At 41.4% G+C, this 18,935-nt stretch overlaps 1 protein-coding gene across 5 annotated transcripts in view; it reads left to right on the top strand.

Annotated features, from left to right (window-relative positions):
- Positions 1-18,935, top strand: part of ssbp2b (single stranded DNA binding protein 2b) — a 427,857-nt gene that overhangs the window by 328,999 nt on the left and 79,923 nt on the right. For 3 of the 5 annotated variants that reach the window (XM_069936385.1, XM_069936382.1, XM_069936383.1), the window contains exon 5: positions 13,577-13,666. The exons of the other annotated variants lie outside the window; for them this stretch is intronic. In XM_069936385.1, coding sequence (XP_069792486.1) covers positions 13,577-13,666 — 90 coding nt within the window. The remainder of the gene's footprint in view (positions 1-13,576; positions 13,667-18,935) is intronic. 5 annotated transcript variants of the gene reach the window in all.

The raw sequence follows: 18,935 nt of genomic DNA, 5'->3' as shown, positions 1-18,935 counted from the left end.
ATTGCAATAGCCAAGAAAGTGCAGCAGCTCCTCTCCTTTCTCAGAGACCTGAGGAAATTTTGTATATCACCCACATCTCTCAAGGAATTCAACTGATGCACACTGAAAGTACACTGAAACCTCGTTAGAACGCGATTCACTAATCTGCAGAATCACTTATAGCGCAGGTGTCTGTGGACCCCAAACTTTGCAAATTTTGAAAGATAGATGGATGGAAAAAAGGATGGGTTTGACAGATTATTGATAAGCATTTTGCCCTCAAAATCTGTTTCTTTGATCAAGATGACAAAGGGAACCAATTGAAATTATAAATTAAATACTTAACTTATTTTTAATAGATGTGTTTGACTGACATTTTGTATATTTACAGCTTGAAATTAGTTTCTTTGAAGGTGTTAATCTGCATAAATTTTCTCCATTATCGTGAGTCGATTTACTTCTCACCTATTTAATACCGTGCTTGATCAAATCTTTGGCTTGGCTTCGCGGACGAAGATTTATGGAGGGGGTAAAAAGTCCACGTCAGCTGCAGGCTCGTTTGTGGCTGACAAGTCCGATGCGGGACAGGCAGACACGATTGCAGCGGTTGCAGGGGAAAATTGGTTGGTTGGGGTTGGGTGTTGGGTTTTTCCTCCTTTGCCTTTTGCCTTCCGTCGCGCATGCAGCCATCTTCAGCGCAAACTCCGGGAATCCAAAATGAGTGGTGGACTAGCCTCGCCAAACGAACCCAGCTCAGCGCGGACATTGGCGACTTCAGGGGTTTCTACGAGGCTCTAAAGGCTGTGTACGGCCCCTCACCCCAAGTCCAAAGCCCGCTGCGCAGCTCAGACAGCAAAGTCCTCCTCAGCGACAAGATCTCCATCCTCAACCGATGGTCAGAACACTTCCAATCTCTTTTCAGTGCCAACCGCTCAGTCCAAGATTCCGCCCTGCTCCAGCTCCCTCAACAGCCCCTAAGGCTAGAGCTGGATGAGGTTCCCACCCTGGATGAGACATATAAGGCAATCGAACAACTGAAAAGTGGCAAAGCAGCAGGTATGGATGGAATCCCCCCAGAAGTCTGGAAGGCTGGCGGCAAAACTCTGCATGCCAAACTGCATGAGTTTTTCAAGCTTTGTTGGGACCAAGGTAAACTGCCTCAGGATCTTCGTGATGCCACCATCATCACCCTGTACAAAAACAAAGGCGAGAAATCAGACTGCTCAAACTACAGGGGAATCACGTTGCTCTCCATTGCAGGCAAAATCTTCGCTAGGATTCTACTAAATAGAATAATACCTAGTGTCGCCGAGAATATTCTCCCAGAATCACAGTGCGGCTTTCGCGCAAACAGAGGAACTACTGACATGGTCTTTGCCCTCAGACAGCTCCAAGAAAAGTGCAGAGAACAAAACAAAGGACTCTACATCACCTTTGTTGACCTCACCAAAGCCTTCGACACCGTGAGCAGGAAAGGGCTTTGGCAAATACTAGAGCGCATCGGATGTCCCCCAAAGTTCCTCAACATGATTATCCAACTGCTTGATCAAATAGTGCTACATTAATTATATTCTTTTGTTTTGCTCAACTTTTGAAAGTTTAACTGCAATTTAATTGCAAGAATTATCAAGAATCACTGTATAAAGCCCTGGTGCTGGAAATCAAATCATCAATCGCTCAGAATCTCATCAGAAACAACAGTGCGCAGAAATACAAAATTAAAATGGGCAAGAGAAAGTGCTACCAGATCAATGAAAAGTTAGATCTGGTTGACAGGCCAAAGTCTGCATGGAGACTGGCATACCTGAATCAACACTGTGAGGATGGCTGAAAGAAGAGGACAAACTCAGGTCATGTGTCCACACATTCAGTGACAGTGAGGGACTAGCCAGGAAGAGAGCCAGAACAACTGCAGATGCACCCCCAATCAGCGTCCACTTTATATATTGCTTTGATCTGTAAGGGCAGCTCCTTTGAAGTGGTCATTTTGAAGGAAAATATTGGGAAAAACTCAATTTTTCTGTAAAATAAGTTGATTAAAATTTAGAATACTAATATTAAAAGAATACACTTGCTTTCTTTCATTGAAATTGTTATGGATAGCGGATCCTTCAAAAACTGGTAATATTTGGGTTTGATTATCTGTGGGCACTCTGACATAAATGCATCTGTTCCGCGACTCAGCTGTAACACGGTAGGAAAACTTGGACCCCAACTACCGCGTTCTAATGAGGTTTCACTGTATTAGAAAGCTATCCTTTTTTTACCCACTTATTCGAAATCAGAATTTATTGTCATGAACAAGTCACAAAATTTGTTGTTTTGCGGCAGCGTCACAGGGCAAACATTTATATAAACCACCTTACCAAAATAAATAAAAATATGATATGTTAAAAAAATTGATTAATTAATATCAGCATGAGTTCTTTTAAGAAAAAGCAACGGGTATTAATGTAAGAAGCAGAATAGATGTACATTTGGATTTTCAAAATTATTTGATGAGACATTGATAAAATTAATGTGCATACTATTAATTTTTAATCTTCATTCTAAAGATTTTCAGTTTTAAAAATATGCTGATTTTCTCAATTTGATATAAAGTTAGCAGTTGCACTCAGGGTAAAGGCTATGTAGTATAACTTCAATTAAGATTACAATTCAGTTGAAAATTAGAAACTTTCCATGCTTTTAAACTCTGCATATTTTTTACATTTTAGAATGTTATTTTAATAACAGTGTTATTGTGATGGGCAATACATACAGTAGATTTCTCAGTTGGACAGCACAATTTAAAAATACAGGTACTTCCCCGACTTAGAGTGTAATTGGGACCTAAGGATCGGTTGTATCTCAAAATGGACATAAATCATAATTTTGCCCGCATGCGTGGAGTGCTGAAGACTTAAAGCAAACTTTTAATCAAATGTTGTAGTTGATGAACTATAACAGGGATGCAGGCCATGTAAGAGCCAAAATGTGCATACTTACTTTGTTAGTTGGCATCTCATGGTCCATAGGCTGGGCGCAACCATCTTGATTCCTTTGCACATGCGTGAGTCTTCAATTGACGCAAGGGCGGAGGGTTTGTGATTTGGAGTTCAGTTGGCGCATGTGCAGGAGTTAAACACCTGATGATATTGAATTCACGTCCTTAACTCTCGCTCATGCACCAACCGAACTCCAAAAAGTGAATCCACTGTGTATGTGCCAACTGAAGACTTGTGCATATACATAGGAATCAAGATAGCCGCGCCCAGCCTATGGTCCTTGAGATGTCGACTAATAAAGTAAATATGCACATATTGGCTCTTACATGCCCTGTATCCCTGTCAAAATCAACATAAACAGCATAAATTTTATATTTTATTGTGCACGTTTTGTAAGATGATTAAGAAAAAGGCTGGTGATTGGAAGTTTGAACATTGTTCATGTAATTGCTTTCCATACAAGTAAAAGTAAAGAATTGCACATGGATGGAGGTTAGGGGCTATACCAGTCAGGGGGTCTGACCATATGGGGTGACCGCCATGGTGCCAGGATTGGGGTCACCGGAGTCGTGTTAAACATAGAAACATAGAAGATAGGAGCAGGAGTAGGTCATTCGACCCTTCGAGCCTGCTCCGCCATTCAACGAGATCATGGCTGATCTTAAAGTTCAGTACCCCGTCCCCGCCTTCTCTCCGTAACCTTTAATACCCTTATACTGAAGAAATAGATCTAATTCCCTCTTAAATATATTTAATGAACCTGCCTCTACTGCCCTCTGTGGCAATGAATTCCACAGATTCACCACACTCTGGGTCAAGAAATTCCTCCTCATCTCGGTCCTAAATGGTTTGCCTATTATCCTCAAACCATGGCCCCAGGTTCTGGATTTTCCCATCATTGCAAACATCCCATCTGCATCCATTCTGTCCAGTCTTGCCAGAATTTTATAGGTCTCTATGAGATCCCCTCTCAATCTTCTAAACTCCAGCGAGTACAATCCCAATTTGCGCAATCTTTCCTCATAAGTCATTCCTGCCATTCCAGGTATCAGCCTGGTGAATCGCCTCTGCACTCCCTCCATTGCAAGAACATCCTTCCTTAGATAAGGTGACCAAAACTGCACACAATACTCCAGATGGGGTCTCACCAAGGCCCTGTACAGCTGCAGTAAGGTATCCTTGTTCTTATATTCAAACCCTCTTGATATGAAGGCCAACATACCATTTTCCTTTTTAACCGCCTGCTGTACCTGCATGCTCGCCTTCAGATACTGGTGTACAAGTACCCCTAGGTCTCTCTGCACTTCCCCATCTCTTAATCTATTGCCATTCAAATAGTAATCTGCCCTCCGGTTTGTATTACCAAAGTGGATAACCTCACATTTATCCACATTATAGTGCATTTGCCATGTATCTGCCCAGTCCCTCAATTTATCCAAATCACACTGGAGCTTCCTGACCCCCTCTTCCGTGCACACAACCCCTCCTAGCTTAGTGTCATCTGCAAATTTGGAGAATTACATCCAATCCCCTCATCCAGATCATTAATGTAAATTGTGAACAGCTGGGGTCCCAGTACAGATCCCTGTGGCACCCCACTGGTCACCGCCTGCCACTCAGAAAACGAGCCATTTATCCCAACTCTCTGCCTTCTACCTGCCAGCCAGTTCTCAATCCAGGCCCTCAGAGTGCGGCCACTGCTTCGCTCAATTCGCCAACGGCGTTGTCGACAATCTGGCCTGAGCTGGTGGGATGGTGCTGGTCCCTCTGTTCAAGCAGATGACCTGGGGGAGAAGGAATAGGGGGAGATTGGGTTAAAGGCACTGCTGTGCCTGATCCAGCTTGGGCTAGATCCCTTACAGAGACTGTGTCCTCCCGTCCGTCCGGGTACTCAACGTAGGCATAATGCGGGTTCGCATGGAGCAGAGTCACTCGGTCAACCAAGGGGTCGTTCTGAGATTACCGGACATGGCATCATAAAAAGACTGGACTGAAACTGTGAGCCATGCCGGTATGGTCATACCCGACTCGGATTACCTCAGGAAAGAGAACATCCTTTTATGGGGGGTGGCATTGGTCGTGGTGCATAGGAGGGAGTGGATGGAGTGTAGGGCACTAGTGAGCACATCCTGCCAGTGAGAGGTGGGGAGAATTTGGACCAGAGGGCAAGCATAACCACTTTCCAGATGGTGCATTCTCTCTTTCGACGTGCCCATTACCGCATCGTTTATAGCTGGTGGTCCTGCTTGAAGCAATACCATGCTCCAGAATGTACTGCCGCAGCTCTGCGCTCATAAACGAGGACCCCCTGTCACTGTGGATGTAACTGCGGTACCCGAAGATGGCAAAGATGCTGTGCAGGGCCTCTATAACTGAGGAGGCCGTCACGTCTGAGCAGGGCACAGTGAATGGGAAGCAGGAGTACTAGTTGATGACCATAAGGATGTAGGTGTTATGGTTGGTTGACAGTAGGGGCCTCTTGAATTCTATGCTGAGACGCTCAAAGGGGCGGGTGGCTTTGATGATGTGGGTGTTCTCCAGATGGAAGAAGTGGGGCTTGCACTCAGTGTACACTGAGCTGTGAATCTCCTCGACAGCGTAGGACAGGTTGCGAGCTTTGACAAAGTGCACGAACCTTGTGACCCCTGGATAACAGAGCTCCACGTGGAGTTTCTGCAGCCTGTCCAGTTGTATGTTGGCACAAGTCCCCCTGGAGAGCGCATCTGGCGGGTCGTTGAGTTTACCAAGCCAATACAGTATGTAATAATTAAAGGTGGAGAGCTCGATTATCCACCTGGCGATTTTGTCGTTCTTGATCTTACGTCACTGGGTATTGCTAAACATGGAGGAGCAGCGTAAAGCGCCTGCCAGTGAGGTAGTGTCTCCAATCACGTACTGTTTCAACTATGGCCTGGGCCTCCTTCTCGACAGGAGTGTCGGCTCTCAGGTTCCTGAAGGGTTCTGGAGAAGAAGGCTACCAGCCGGCCGGCCTGGTTCAAAGTGACTGCCAGTGCAAAGTCAGATGCATCGCTTTCGACTTGGAAAGCAATGGACTCGTCAATTGCATGTAGCATTGCAGCAGCGATGTCCAATTTGCTGTGGTTGAAGGCCGCTCTGGCTTTGGTTGTCAGGGTAAAGGAGGTGATCTTGATGAGAGGCCGTGCCTTGTCGGCGTAGTGTGGAACCCATTGGGCATAGTAAGAGAAAAAACCAAGGCAGCATCTGAGTGCCTTCTGGGTGTGGGGGGGAGGGGAGGCAAGTCCATGAGGGGACGCATGCGGTAAGGGTCCGGTATGACCACCCTGTTCTCCACCACGCAACCTAGAATTGCGAGCTGAGTGGTCCGGAAGACACACTTGTCGAAATTGTAGGTCAAGTGCAGCCGAATTGCAGTCTGAAAAACTTTCTCAAGGTTGGCATCATGATCCTCCGTGTCATGGCCGCAGATGGTGACGTTGTCCAGATACGGGAAAGTAGCAGTCAGCCCATTCTGGTCCACTATCCGGTCCATGTCCTGCTGGAAGACCATGACGCCATTTGTGACCCCAAAGGGTACCCTGATGAATTAATACAGCCGCCCATTCGCTTTGAAGGCTGTGAAAGGTCGGTCTTCTCGGCGGATCAGGAACTGATGATAGGCTGAACGTAAGTCAATGGTGGAAAATACACGGTATTGGGCGACATCCGTGATCTGTGGAAGGGGGTACACATCCAGGAGCGTGAAGCGGTTGATTGTAGGGTAGAGGGAGGGCATTCTACTCACATCAGAGTGTGGGGACCAGCTCCGAGAGTACATGTCCATATTGAAGACCGCAGCATCCATTGTCTCTGCGATCTGGATCACGTCCTCCAGGTTTTCTCCTCCGTGCTCTAGCAGGCGCTGCCTCACCTCATTCGATCAAACCCCGACCTCATAGGCATCCCGAATAAGATCGTCTGTGATCTCCTCAGCGGTTGTGTCTGTGCCCTTACTGCCTGAATATAAGCTTTACAGGACTCACCGGTAACAAGTTTGTACCGAGCATAGACCCTGTTCACCGGTTGCTCGTAGAGCCCTTTCAGCACCTTGATGGCTGTAGTGTAAGTGGTTGCATCCTGGACACTCTGGTAGACTCTTGGGGACACCATAATCATCAATATTAGTAGTCAATGGTTGTCCTCTAACACCGCAGGATCAGAGAGCTGTAAGTATGTATCGAAGCACCTCACCCAGTGCTTAAAGTCATTTGAGGCTGTAGCTGACTGTGGTCAATGTCGAGGCATCCCAGCTGTAGCATACGCTCCATCCCTTCAAAATTTTTTAGTTAATAAAATTGTAGTGCGTGTCGAAAGAACCAAAGACTTGTTGATCCAAACCAAGGCTTTTATTAACTAAAAGATTGGAGCATCTCACAAGTAGGTCGACCAGTCCAGAATAACCTGGTCTGGCTAGGAGCAATCCTTTAAGACCTGCCAATAGGTGTGGCTGCACTCTCAGCCAATCACAGTCATCCTACACTACCATCTGTACATATGTACATATACACATTGGTGATAGAATCTATACTATCACACCCATATTCCCTATGTAGGACAAGCTGAAGGAAAACCAATCAATTCCCAGTTGATTTTCCAGCCCTTGATCTTGCTCTTTCCTTTCCCACTCTGCTGTGCTTCCCATTTCATTTCACTGGAACTGAGATAAAGTATTTTGCATGGAGCAAATCAAAAAGGATGATATAAAAAGCTTTAACATGGTGGACTCTGGGATCTGGAACATTCATTCTTCTTTGGCTTGGCTTCACGGACGAAGATTTATGGAGGGGGTAAATGTCCACGTCAGCTGCAGGCTCGTTTGTGGCTGACAAGTCCGATGCAGGACAGGCAGACACGGTTGCAGCGGTTGCAGGGGAAAATTGGTTGGTTGGGGTTGGGTGTTGGGTTTTTCCTCCTTTGTCTTTTGTCAGTGAGGTTTATAAAAACACTGTTGTAACTCTATCCTGTGATTATTTAAAATGTGATGTAAAGATTTGCCTAATGCTTGGATGGTTTAATTGAGTAAGTATAAAGATGCTGTTCTGTTTTTGAGGACAAAATTAATTGTATACGGGTTCCATATCGAGAGTTTTCTATCTACTTAATGGGTATTGGGTAAGATCAGAATACGGTGTGATAGCAAAGTCTCTCATTGTTAAATGTGTTTTAACATTTACATTTGAGATGCAGTCTGTAATTTAGTTACAGTTTAAGTTTTTAAAAAAATTAAAATTTGACAGACAGCACAGTAACCGGCCCTTTCAGCCCACGAGCCCGTGTTACCCAACTACACCCAATTAACCTAAAACCTGGGTATTTGTTGAAGGGTGGGAGGAAACCAGAACACCTGGAGGAGATCCATGCAGACACGGGGAGAATATACCACTCCTTACAGCACTGAATTCGCACCCGGGTCGCTGGTGCTGTAACAGCCTTGCACTAATTGCTATGCTTACTGTATTGCCCGAAGAAAATTAATGCATGCTGTTGCTAGAAATCTGAAGTAAAGTCTAAAATTGTTGGGAGCATTCAGCTGGTCATTTAGCATCTGTGGAATGAGATACAGAGTCAACAATCCTCTTTCGTCAGAATTGGGAAAGAAAGACAGACAAGTTAGTTTTACATTTGAGCAAAGACGAGGAGGTGGTGGTTGGGATGAATAGACCACCTGTGGCAGGATGAGGTCAAAGGCAAGGGATAAATTGTAGAGGTATGAAAGTCAAATGGAGTCAATGTCACCAATAGATGCACTGGGGCGACGGTTAGCCTAGCGGTTAGCACACAATATTACAGCACCAACAATCCGGGTTCAAATCTGGCGCTGTGTGTAAAGAGTTTTTACATTCTCCCCATGTCTATGTGTGTTTCCTCTGGGTTCTCCAGTTTTCTCCCACCCTTCAAAAACGTACCGGAATTATAGGTTAATTGGGGTATTTGAGCTGCATGAGCTGTGGGCTGGAAGAGCCTGTTACCAGATACTGTATGTCTAAATTAAATTGCTCATTCTGATAGGGACAGAGTAAATGAGTTTCCTAGTTGTTGTCCAGAAGGTTGCAGCATGGCCAGATAGAAGATGAAGTACCCCCCGTCAATATTGCTGGTTTTCGTTATAGCAGTGCTGGAGACTACAGACACATGGGTTAGAGTAAAATTGGAATTGATAAATGAGGCAGAAAGCTCAGGATTACTTTTGTTTGCTGCATGTAGGTCTGCATAAAGAAGCCACCCATTCTTGTGTTCCGTTTGGCCAATCTACAGAAGAGCACATTGTGAATACTGATTGCAGTCTATGAGATTAAAAAAGGTTTACTTGAAAAGATTGTTTCGGTCCTTGAGTGGTCAGAATTGTTCTCGAGTCTCACTATCTTCTGTTTCCCAGCTTGGCAGTCCTGGTTTTTATGTTCCTGCACCTCTTTCTTGATACTGCAGCTGGATGATAATAGTCCTCAATGATTTTCTAAGCCCTCCTTAAACATACTGTAGAATGATGATATCGATAGAAGGAAGGGAGACCACAGGGATCTTCTCAGCAGTTTTTCTTACCCTCTATGCTGACTTCCGATTGATGCTTTGCACACTATGATACAGCTAGCCAACCTTTCTTCATTGTGTTCCTATAGAACATTGTTAGGATGGTGGTTAGTAGTCTGGGCCTCCTCAACCTCCTTAGGAAATGTAACTGCTGCTGCACCTTCCTGGCTAATAAGGAGGTGTTGTGGGTCCTTTAAGTGGATGCCAAGGAAATTTGTGGGGCTCACCAATCTTTCCTTGATGGAGCCATTGATATGTAGTTGGAAGAGGTCCTTCGTCCTCCTAAGGTCCACAATTATTTCCTTCATCGTGTCCACATTGAGACTTGGGTTGTTGCTTTTGCCATCACTCTCCTCTCTGGAAGCCAACATCATTGTTGCCGAGGAGGCCAACTACCTTTGTGTCATCCACAAACGATGATTTTGTTTGTAGCTCAACCTGGCAGTGCAATCTTAAGTTAGTGGAGTGTACAGTAGTGGGCAGAGCATGCCGCCCTGAGGTGCACAAGTGCTCAGTATGATAGGGCTTGAGGCTTTGCTGCCAACCCAGACAGACTGTGGTCTTTCAATAATCCCAGATCCAGCTGCAGTGAATCCCAATAAGGAGAATTTATCCATCATCTTCTGAAGTATGATTGTGGTGAATGCCAAGCTAAAGTCAATAAGCAACAGCCTGGTGTATGAGGCATTGTACTCTAGATAGGCCAGGACAGAGTGGAGAGTCTAGGTCTTCACGTCATCTGTAGATCAATTTGGCCAATGGGCAAACTGAAATGGGTCCATTGTCACTGCTAGATGTGCTTTGATGTGCTCCATTACCACTCTCTCAAAGCACCATGGAGGTGAGTGCCACTGGACAGTAGTCATTTGTCTGGCTTTCATTGCTGTCTGGGATACCAGGATAATGGTGATTGCCTTGAAAAATGGGGAATCCATGGACTGCAGGAATGAGTTAGGACCTCAGTCAGCTGGGCCACACTTTGTGGGTTCACTTTAGATAGGATCCTCCTCACCCCACCTGATGTTATGCATGGTGTTTATTCCTCAGGGGAAACAGGGTTTTCTTGGTGATGCGTTAATTTCTGCATTGAAGTGTATGTAGAAGAATGAAAGTGAAGAGTCAAAATGGACCATGTGAAGTAAAGAATAGGTGGAATTGGGCCTAAACATGATCAATTCAGCAATAAGCATTAGAAAAGTTATATTGTAGCCAGTATCAACAGTGTTGAAGGAGTAAGCTTAATTAGCACTGAAAAAATGGCTATTCTGTGAATCACATTAAAATACCACAAAGACTATGTGTTTGATTTTGGAGAAGGCGATTTGAAACAGAATTTACTCCAGATGAGAATGAGTTCAGGTAAGAAAATGAGTATGTTGGTGGAAGAAAACTGATTGGACCTCTCTTCATTTTGATTTGGTATGGAGCATAGAGGGATTTTATGTCCATAGTAAAGGTGAGTTGGTTGGAACCGGGAAATCAGAAACTGTCAAGCACTAGAGTGTGAAGGGACTGAACTGGGGGAAGAAAGGATGGAGTCACTGTAAAAATAAACAATTTTAGTGGGTCTAGAGCAGGCAGAAACAATGAGTCTTCCTGTACACTCCTAGTCTTGGTAGAATTGGGCTGTGTGAGGCTAGAAGGCTTGGTGTTAGAAACTGTTGACAGAAGATCTCCTCATAAAATGAATCCAAGAACAGTTAAGGAGACAATGCCTTGATGTTCAATGGGCGGGTGTGACCATGTGTCTGAGAACTCATCCTAAGTGTTTATTTGCCAGCCACTTTAATTCTCCAAGTAACTTCCACTCTGACCCATCTGTCTATGACCTGCACTTTTATTCTGAGACCCAAAAGTGCTTGAGGAACATCTTTCATCTGGGAATGATGCAGCCCTTGGACTTAGTATTGAACTTTTGGCTTCCAATAACTCACTTTCAATGTATCAGAACTGACCATTTCCACTGTACGTCATGCATTTGTGACTGGCTCAGATTTTCTTTCTCCATTTGCACAGCTGATCCTGTTTGGTATCTCCCACACTCCTGACAATTACACTTTTTTGTATTATTGTCCTCCAAAAGTGTAATTAACTATTTGACAGGAAGAACTCTACAATTTGCCCAACACAACCTTAGCTTCATCTCTTCATTTTTGCATCCTTTTTCCTTTCAATTCATCTGCCCTCCTAACTCTGCAACTGAAAACCAGTTTTTTTTCTCTCTTTCTGAATTCTGGCAATAGGTCTTTGATTTGACAATTAACTCTCTTTCTGTTTCCACAGATATTGTCTGACCTTTTGAATTTGCCAGCATTTTATGTTTTAATTGCTTAGGTATGATTCTGGAAAAGAAAATAGAAACGGCATGTTTCCCATCTCTGAATGCATGTACAACATTGCTTTGGCATCAGTAATTTCAATACATAGAAATGGGAAATTATTCAATTAACATATTTCATACGGCACTTCCTGAGAAGACTGAGGTGGGCAAGGCTACCGGCCATCATCCTGTAAACTTTCTACAGGGGCTCTATCGAGATCATCCTGGTCGGCTGCATCACGGTATGGTCCGGTTGCTGTAGAGCATTCGATTGGATATCAATCCATAGGACTATAAGAGCAGCAGAGAGGATCACTGGGGTATTCCACCTTCAATCAATGTGATATACCTGGATCGTTGTCTAAAGAGGGTTCGTAAAATCATTGAGGACCCCTATCACCCGCACACAGCATCTTCCAGCTATTCTCATTGGGAAAAAGATATAGGCGTATCAGATGCAGAACTACCAAGCTGAGAAACTGCTTCTTTCCACGGGTAGTGAGACTGCTTGAATGACTAATGAACTGCTCATACAAACCCTCTGAGAAGCTACTATTTATTTAACAATATTTATTTATTTTAATTCATCTTTATACATAGTGCATATCTATTGTTTGTCTGTATGTGTGTTCCCTCTGTATATATGTTCTCGTTTTTGTGCAAAGAACCAAAGAGTACTGTTTCACTGTTGTACAATCAGATGATAATAAACGATCATGATATTCTCTTCCCTATCCCTACTAAACAACTATTTAATCTAATAATCTGTTGAATTTTTAATTTCATTGTTGTACAATTGAGATATTAAAAATAATGAGTATTTTGTTATTTCCCAATCATTTCCTTTGCTTCCCTGTGATTTAATTTGTCAATATAAAATACATCACAATATTCATTTGTATTTTTCATTTTACATTCCTTATCCTACAGTTTATTTTCTGCTTGCTTGCCTAGTTATCTAATATTTTGAAATCATATATGTTTTCATCTATTTACTCCATTGCTCCTTGTGTTTTGAATCATTCCAAGTGTGTTTGATGTTGATATCCAGGACCAAAGCTTAGCATTTTGGCACTTAAACACTGACGTCCACACAATTCCACTCATCACCAACCAATGCCCCATCTGCCTCACTCAACTAATATCTTCGTCTCTGACTTTTCTGGATTCTTCCAAATTAAATCACTGAGTTAAAAAAAAAATAATTAGATAACACTTTTGTTAAAACAAAGTCCAAACTAACATTTCAACTTTAAGATAATAACTTAAAAGGTTGATATTTTGTTTTAAGAAACATCTTTGCCTTGAAAAGACTTTTTTTTTGCAGATCTGGATAATGTACCAGATCCCACTGCCCATCCGTGATCCATCCACCCATCCCCAGTGATTGCATTGTGCAATTAACAATGTTGTATTGTTGGAATGTAATTTATGGAAAAAATGGACAGATGTACACATTTAATGCATGATTATTTAGCTATGATTGTCAGCTAAATTAGCCATTTATTATAAAGAAGATTGATTTGTCTTTCAAATAAGCAGTTAGATTTTTAAATATTGTTGTGGTTTCATGATTTTGGTATTCCTCTGAAAACACTAGCTGCACATGAAAGATATATTTAGATTTGTTTTTGTCATGAGTTTAATTGATTCAGAGCATGTGTTATTTTATTCTTTACACTTAGGAAGTATGCCAGTTCCTTGTTACAGGATGTAATGACACAGGAGTTGCCTTTCTTTTCAGAGTGCTGCAGCAGCTCCCAGTCCAGTACTAGGAAACATTCCCCCAGGAGACGGAATGCCAGTAGGCCCGGTACCACCGGGATTCTTTCAGGTAATAAGAGACTTAAGCAGTAGGAAAAGGCTTTTAAAATGACTTTATGATTTCCAGATAAGTATAAGAGACATGATGAATCCCTCTAAATTATCCCTGAAGATTATAATCTGCTTGAAGCAGATGGTGGATTTAGGAACGTAGGAATTCATGCATGAGTCTATGCATTTTGAAAAAAGCATAAATGCATTGAATTATACTTCTGTATTATTATAATTGGATATATGCATTTTTTTTTCCCTTTAAAGGCACAGGATGCTTTAATTTAAAGGAAGGTTGTCAAGTATCTGATGCACTGTAATTTCTATCACATACAGAAACAAAACTTCCAAACCCTGAAGGATCAAACTTTGTTTGTGGGCATGTTGATTAGAGTGCTCTGGTCTTTTTTTAATTGAACCTGCGTGTCATGTATTGGCTACACACTGGGATGTACCAATCCAAGGGAGAAATTTGCGTGCTAAATGCTCATTCGACACACACACAGCTGACAAATTTAAAGTACCCAACTACTTTCACTGGACAAATGTTATGAAGAGATGCATGTAATCTTTTCTCCAAAAAATTAAGCCCGAATTTTCCTCTCTAATCTAGTTGCTTAAGCCCATTATCCTTGGAACTACGCTAGTAAAAAAGATTGTCCATCCTCTGTAGGACTTTTAGATTTGCACACAATACTCCAGTCGTAATCGAACCAGTAATCACGTCCTCCCCTACTGTATACAAAGCACAGGTATCATATTCTTCAGTAATCACTCCTTCATTATGTCCTGTTACTTTCAAAGGTCATGCCCTTGTACACCCATTTTTTTGTTGTTGCGTATCTTATCCATTCAATTAATATTGTTGCCTTTTATGCTGAATGCATTAATTCACATATCCCTTCAATAGCTTCAACTACTATTTATCTGCTCATTCTGCCAGCTTATCTGTGGCTTCTTCGTCAAGTTTATTATCATCTGATTGCACAAGTACAACCTGAAGAAACAGCTTTCTCCGGTCCTCAATGAAAAACTCGCTGGCATACAACCAGACATAACACACATACAGATAAACAAACATATTCAAGACAACCGTTCAGCCATATAAATAAATATTGTCTGATATGAGAGTCGCGGATAGTTAGTGTGAGCAGTTCCTTTAATCGTTCTGGTATCCTCTCGGTTTACCACGCCTGGCAAAACCAGTTTTGTTTGCAATTTTCAAATTTTACCCACCCCACATATCTGCAAGCTTTTTTTCTCCTGGAGAAAATCTATGGGCCACAAACACCAGTGCAAAAAGAAGATTAAATGTACATGGAACTTACAGAGACGAGCAAGCCATGTAGAGAAAGGAATTTCAATTACACAATCAAATTGGAGAACTACTGGACAAATATATAAAACATGTTCAGGAAACTGCATTGATCAGTATGCTTTAAGGCTAAGCAGGAAGGAGAGACTGGCAGATCTGGATCTGGGAATTAGTGGAGTAAGTAGGTTTCTTGTCAATGAGGGATCACTGTGTTGTAAAGTTCAACAGGAAGGAGCAATCTGCAAAATAAAATGGAATCTACATATAAAATAGAATAGGATGAACATCACAACAAGATTAAGGGCATCCATGATTGACAGGCTACTTTTGAGTTTCCTCCCTTGCCCCTGAAAATCTGAGTCCAAGTCTTAGCTTTGTTGTGTATACCATGACTTCTGGCTCACTACCACATATCTCATCTTCTTGATGTTTGTTACCGTAATATTAGGAAAGCACTAAGCCATGTAAGACTTAACTTGACAAGTAAAGAAAAGCCTATCTGTTCCCCAGAATGTGGAATTTCTAAGGCTGCTGCATTTCTATCACTTACTTTTAGCCTATATTCACGTCTTTGTTCCTTGATGAAAAACTATGGACTTCAATTCAGGGAGGGTGTCATCATCCCATTGGTTTCCAATGCCAACTACTGGATCCAGCTGGGCATCACCTTGAGAGAACATTCTGACTTTCTCTCATTTGTCCGCCCAACCTGATGAGATTCAGTATATAATCTGGTATTAGAATACCTCATTTAACAATAAAAGAATAGAACAGCACCATCACCCTGAAATCACAGAGCGTCGAACTTTCTCCCACATTGTGGAAGATGTTCTGTCTGTTTGAAGGCTCTGGAATTGGTGGGATTCAAGCATAAAGAAAAATGTGGGACATCTCCTAGCATTGCAAGGCCCTGCTGGCCTTTGGGCTATGGGAAGGCCTGTATAAGATCGTTCATCCTTGGTTAGACTGCATTTGGAATACCATGTGCAATTCTGGTCATCCTATTACAGGAAAGATATGAAAGCTTTGGAAAGGGTACAGAAGAGGTTACCAGGATGTTGCATAGTTTAGAGACTATACATCATAGGGAGAGAATGGACAATATAAGTTATTTTTTTTCTCTGACCTATAGGTGGCTGAGGAGAGACCTGATAGAGGTTTATAAAAGCATGAGATGCATTTGCGGACAATCAAAATCCTTTCCCCAGGGCAAAAATGTCACACACTAGAGGATATGTGTTTACATGAGGAGAAGAAAGTTTAAGAGAGATGTCTGGAGCAAATATTTTACACAAAAAATGATAGGTGCCTGGAACAAGCTGCCTGGAGTAGTAGTAGAACAAGATATAATAGAGGCATTTAAGAGGCTTCCAGATACACACATGAATATGAACGGGTAGGGAGAGATATCTAGTGGGCAAACAGCAAGGTTTTAGTTTGAGTTGGACATGATATTCAATAGGCACATGGGTTGAAGTGCCTGATTCTGTACTGTACTGTTTTATGTTGGTGGGAGATGGTGTTGGGGTTGATTAAAATCTCCTGCCTCTCCAGATCCATAAAATAAATTAAATTTATTGTTTTAATACCTTGTCAAATATCATTGTATATCTTTATGTATTCCATTAACGATTGTTTAATAAAATAACATTACAGAATTTTAAAAACTTTTTGGAAAGTTACCAGGAGTTCTTCACAAAATTAGTTGACATGGCATCAAATTGTTTTAGGTTGCATGAAACAAGGTGAATGCTGTTTTGAGGGATAGGATTGTTCTTGAATCACCTTGATGTTTCCCACTAAAATCTTAATATGGAGTATGTCCAGTTATAACAGTGAATGTTCAGTCTATGTATAAACAATACTCTACAGTATGAAAACAGCACGTAAATTTATAAGATGAATCTACAGGATGTCATATCTCTCAGCAATTATAGAGATGCAATGCACCAATGGTAATGAGTCCTTTTTTCTCAATTTCTTAACACTTTTAGGATTTCAAAAATAATTTTTGGGAGGTTTTTGTTACGTGAGTACTTGTATTGAGCATCTATAGAAAACAAAACATTTTTTTTGTTCTTCAAAAAACCTGGATCCTTGTCAATCATTATGCAGCAATTGAATTAGACATTAATGTGAATAAAATGGCAAATTGAAGATTTGCCTATTATTTTTGGTACTAATGAAAAAGGATGGTAGGTCAATAATAGTACACAACCTATAATTCAATGATTTACTTTAACACAATATTCAAAACTTGTCAGAAGACCCATGTTTATTCTAAACCCTTGTACAGATTCCATTTGTTGCAGGTTAGGGTGACATTCCCCTAAGATTTATGTGAAGAGTTGCCCTCGTCAGTTTATGCAGTAGAAGATCCTGAATTACATAGCTATGCATGCACATACTCTACATTTCAGCAAAAATCAGCAGGGGGTTCTCAGTACACAGAACCTGATGCAGAAGGTCTTGTATAACAGATTTAGACATCTCCAAAGGGAATAACCCGAAGATTTAGTTGTGATGTGGAGCTGTAGTAGATATTTCTTTCTTATTCAATTGTTTCCATTGCGTTGATTTACATGATATGAAAAATTAAGTACACATTGTACATAGAACTTTGATTTCTTCCAACACCCCTTCTTCAGACCCTTATTTAATAGTGATTTTCTCAATTAGCATATGAACATATTGTTATAGGCAATAATGCTTTTTTGTCAGATCACATGTTTTGTATGTTAATTTGAATATTACTAAAATAGCAAGGTTGCTTCTTACTTGAAAAGAACTGACCTCGTGGATAATTCTTAATTGTAAAAAAAATCCTCTTGTAAAATAGGTTAATAGTTGCATTCACTTCTTAGCAGTAATGTTAAGAATATTTTTGTATTTGACTTCAAGTGAAGTTAATGGAGCATTGTTGCCTCCTAGTGGAAAGTGATCTTCCATTTAGTCCACACATAGAATCACTTGTGAACTTGTAGTGTCCAGTTCAGTATATGTATTTCTTCCCATCAGAAAATATTTTCAAATAACTTGCGTCCTGCATTCGGGTTGTTCAGGTAATCAAAAGCTCACTACTGTTGAAGATTGATTTCGACAAAGTTGCTTCAGACACAGCATTCAGTTGTTGGTTACTTCTGAACATAAGCATGATGGTGATGCGAGCAGAATCTGGGGAGATGGATGGGTGCTTTGTTACGTGTATTTGTTTCACATATAGAACATGACAGGTACTTTCATATACAATATTTGCAAATATTTCTGATGTTTTTGCTGTCTATTTAATATTTGTTTTGATGAGGATATTGTCAATCTCACTTTGACAAGGTTTCTTGAACTAAGCAGGATTTTCACCCAAAAAGATGAGCAAGAGAACTTTCTCCCATGATCAGTTTGAGAATAACCTTAGACAATAATTCCTCCCTATTAGCACAAGAGGCATCTGTTTTTTTTTAATTTTAGCCAACAAAAGGCAACAAACTGATGTTTGTTTTACTGGTGCAGCATATTTGCATATGAAGATGTCATTCTAGTTATTCCACAGATAACTTGCGTGATGTATCTAGTTTAATCATCCTTTTGGCATGTTCCTATTAGAATCCTATGTAATTTATAACCTACCTCAAAGGAGTTACCTTGTTTTAATGTTAAATGAGGGATATTGTTGTACTATCTGGAAAATAAATGCTATGGTAATAATTAAAAATCCTGATAAGAAATACTGAAAGGGAGCTGCTTGCAAGATTTAGTCTCTGTTACCACAATCATATTAGTAAACATCGGCATCCAGGTAGTAAATGATTGACCGTATTGAACATGAACAAATGAGCACCATTTGATTTTCAGGCTTGTTTGTGGGCAAGTAATTGGTAGTTTCTGGTAGAATACATTCCCAAGATCGTGTTATATGGCGAGCTCTCCACTGGCCACCTTGACAGAGGTGCACCTAAGAAGAGGTACAAGGACTGCC

The sequence above is a fragment of the Narcine bancroftii genome, chromosome 1, assembly GCF_036971445.1.
Source record: "Narcine bancroftii isolate sNarBan1 chromosome 1, sNarBan1.hap1, whole genome shotgun sequence".
NCBI lineage: Eukaryota > Metazoa > Chordata > Chondrichthyes > Torpediniformes > Narcinidae > Narcine > Narcine bancroftii.
This window is presented reverse-complemented; position numbering and strand designations above follow the sequence as displayed.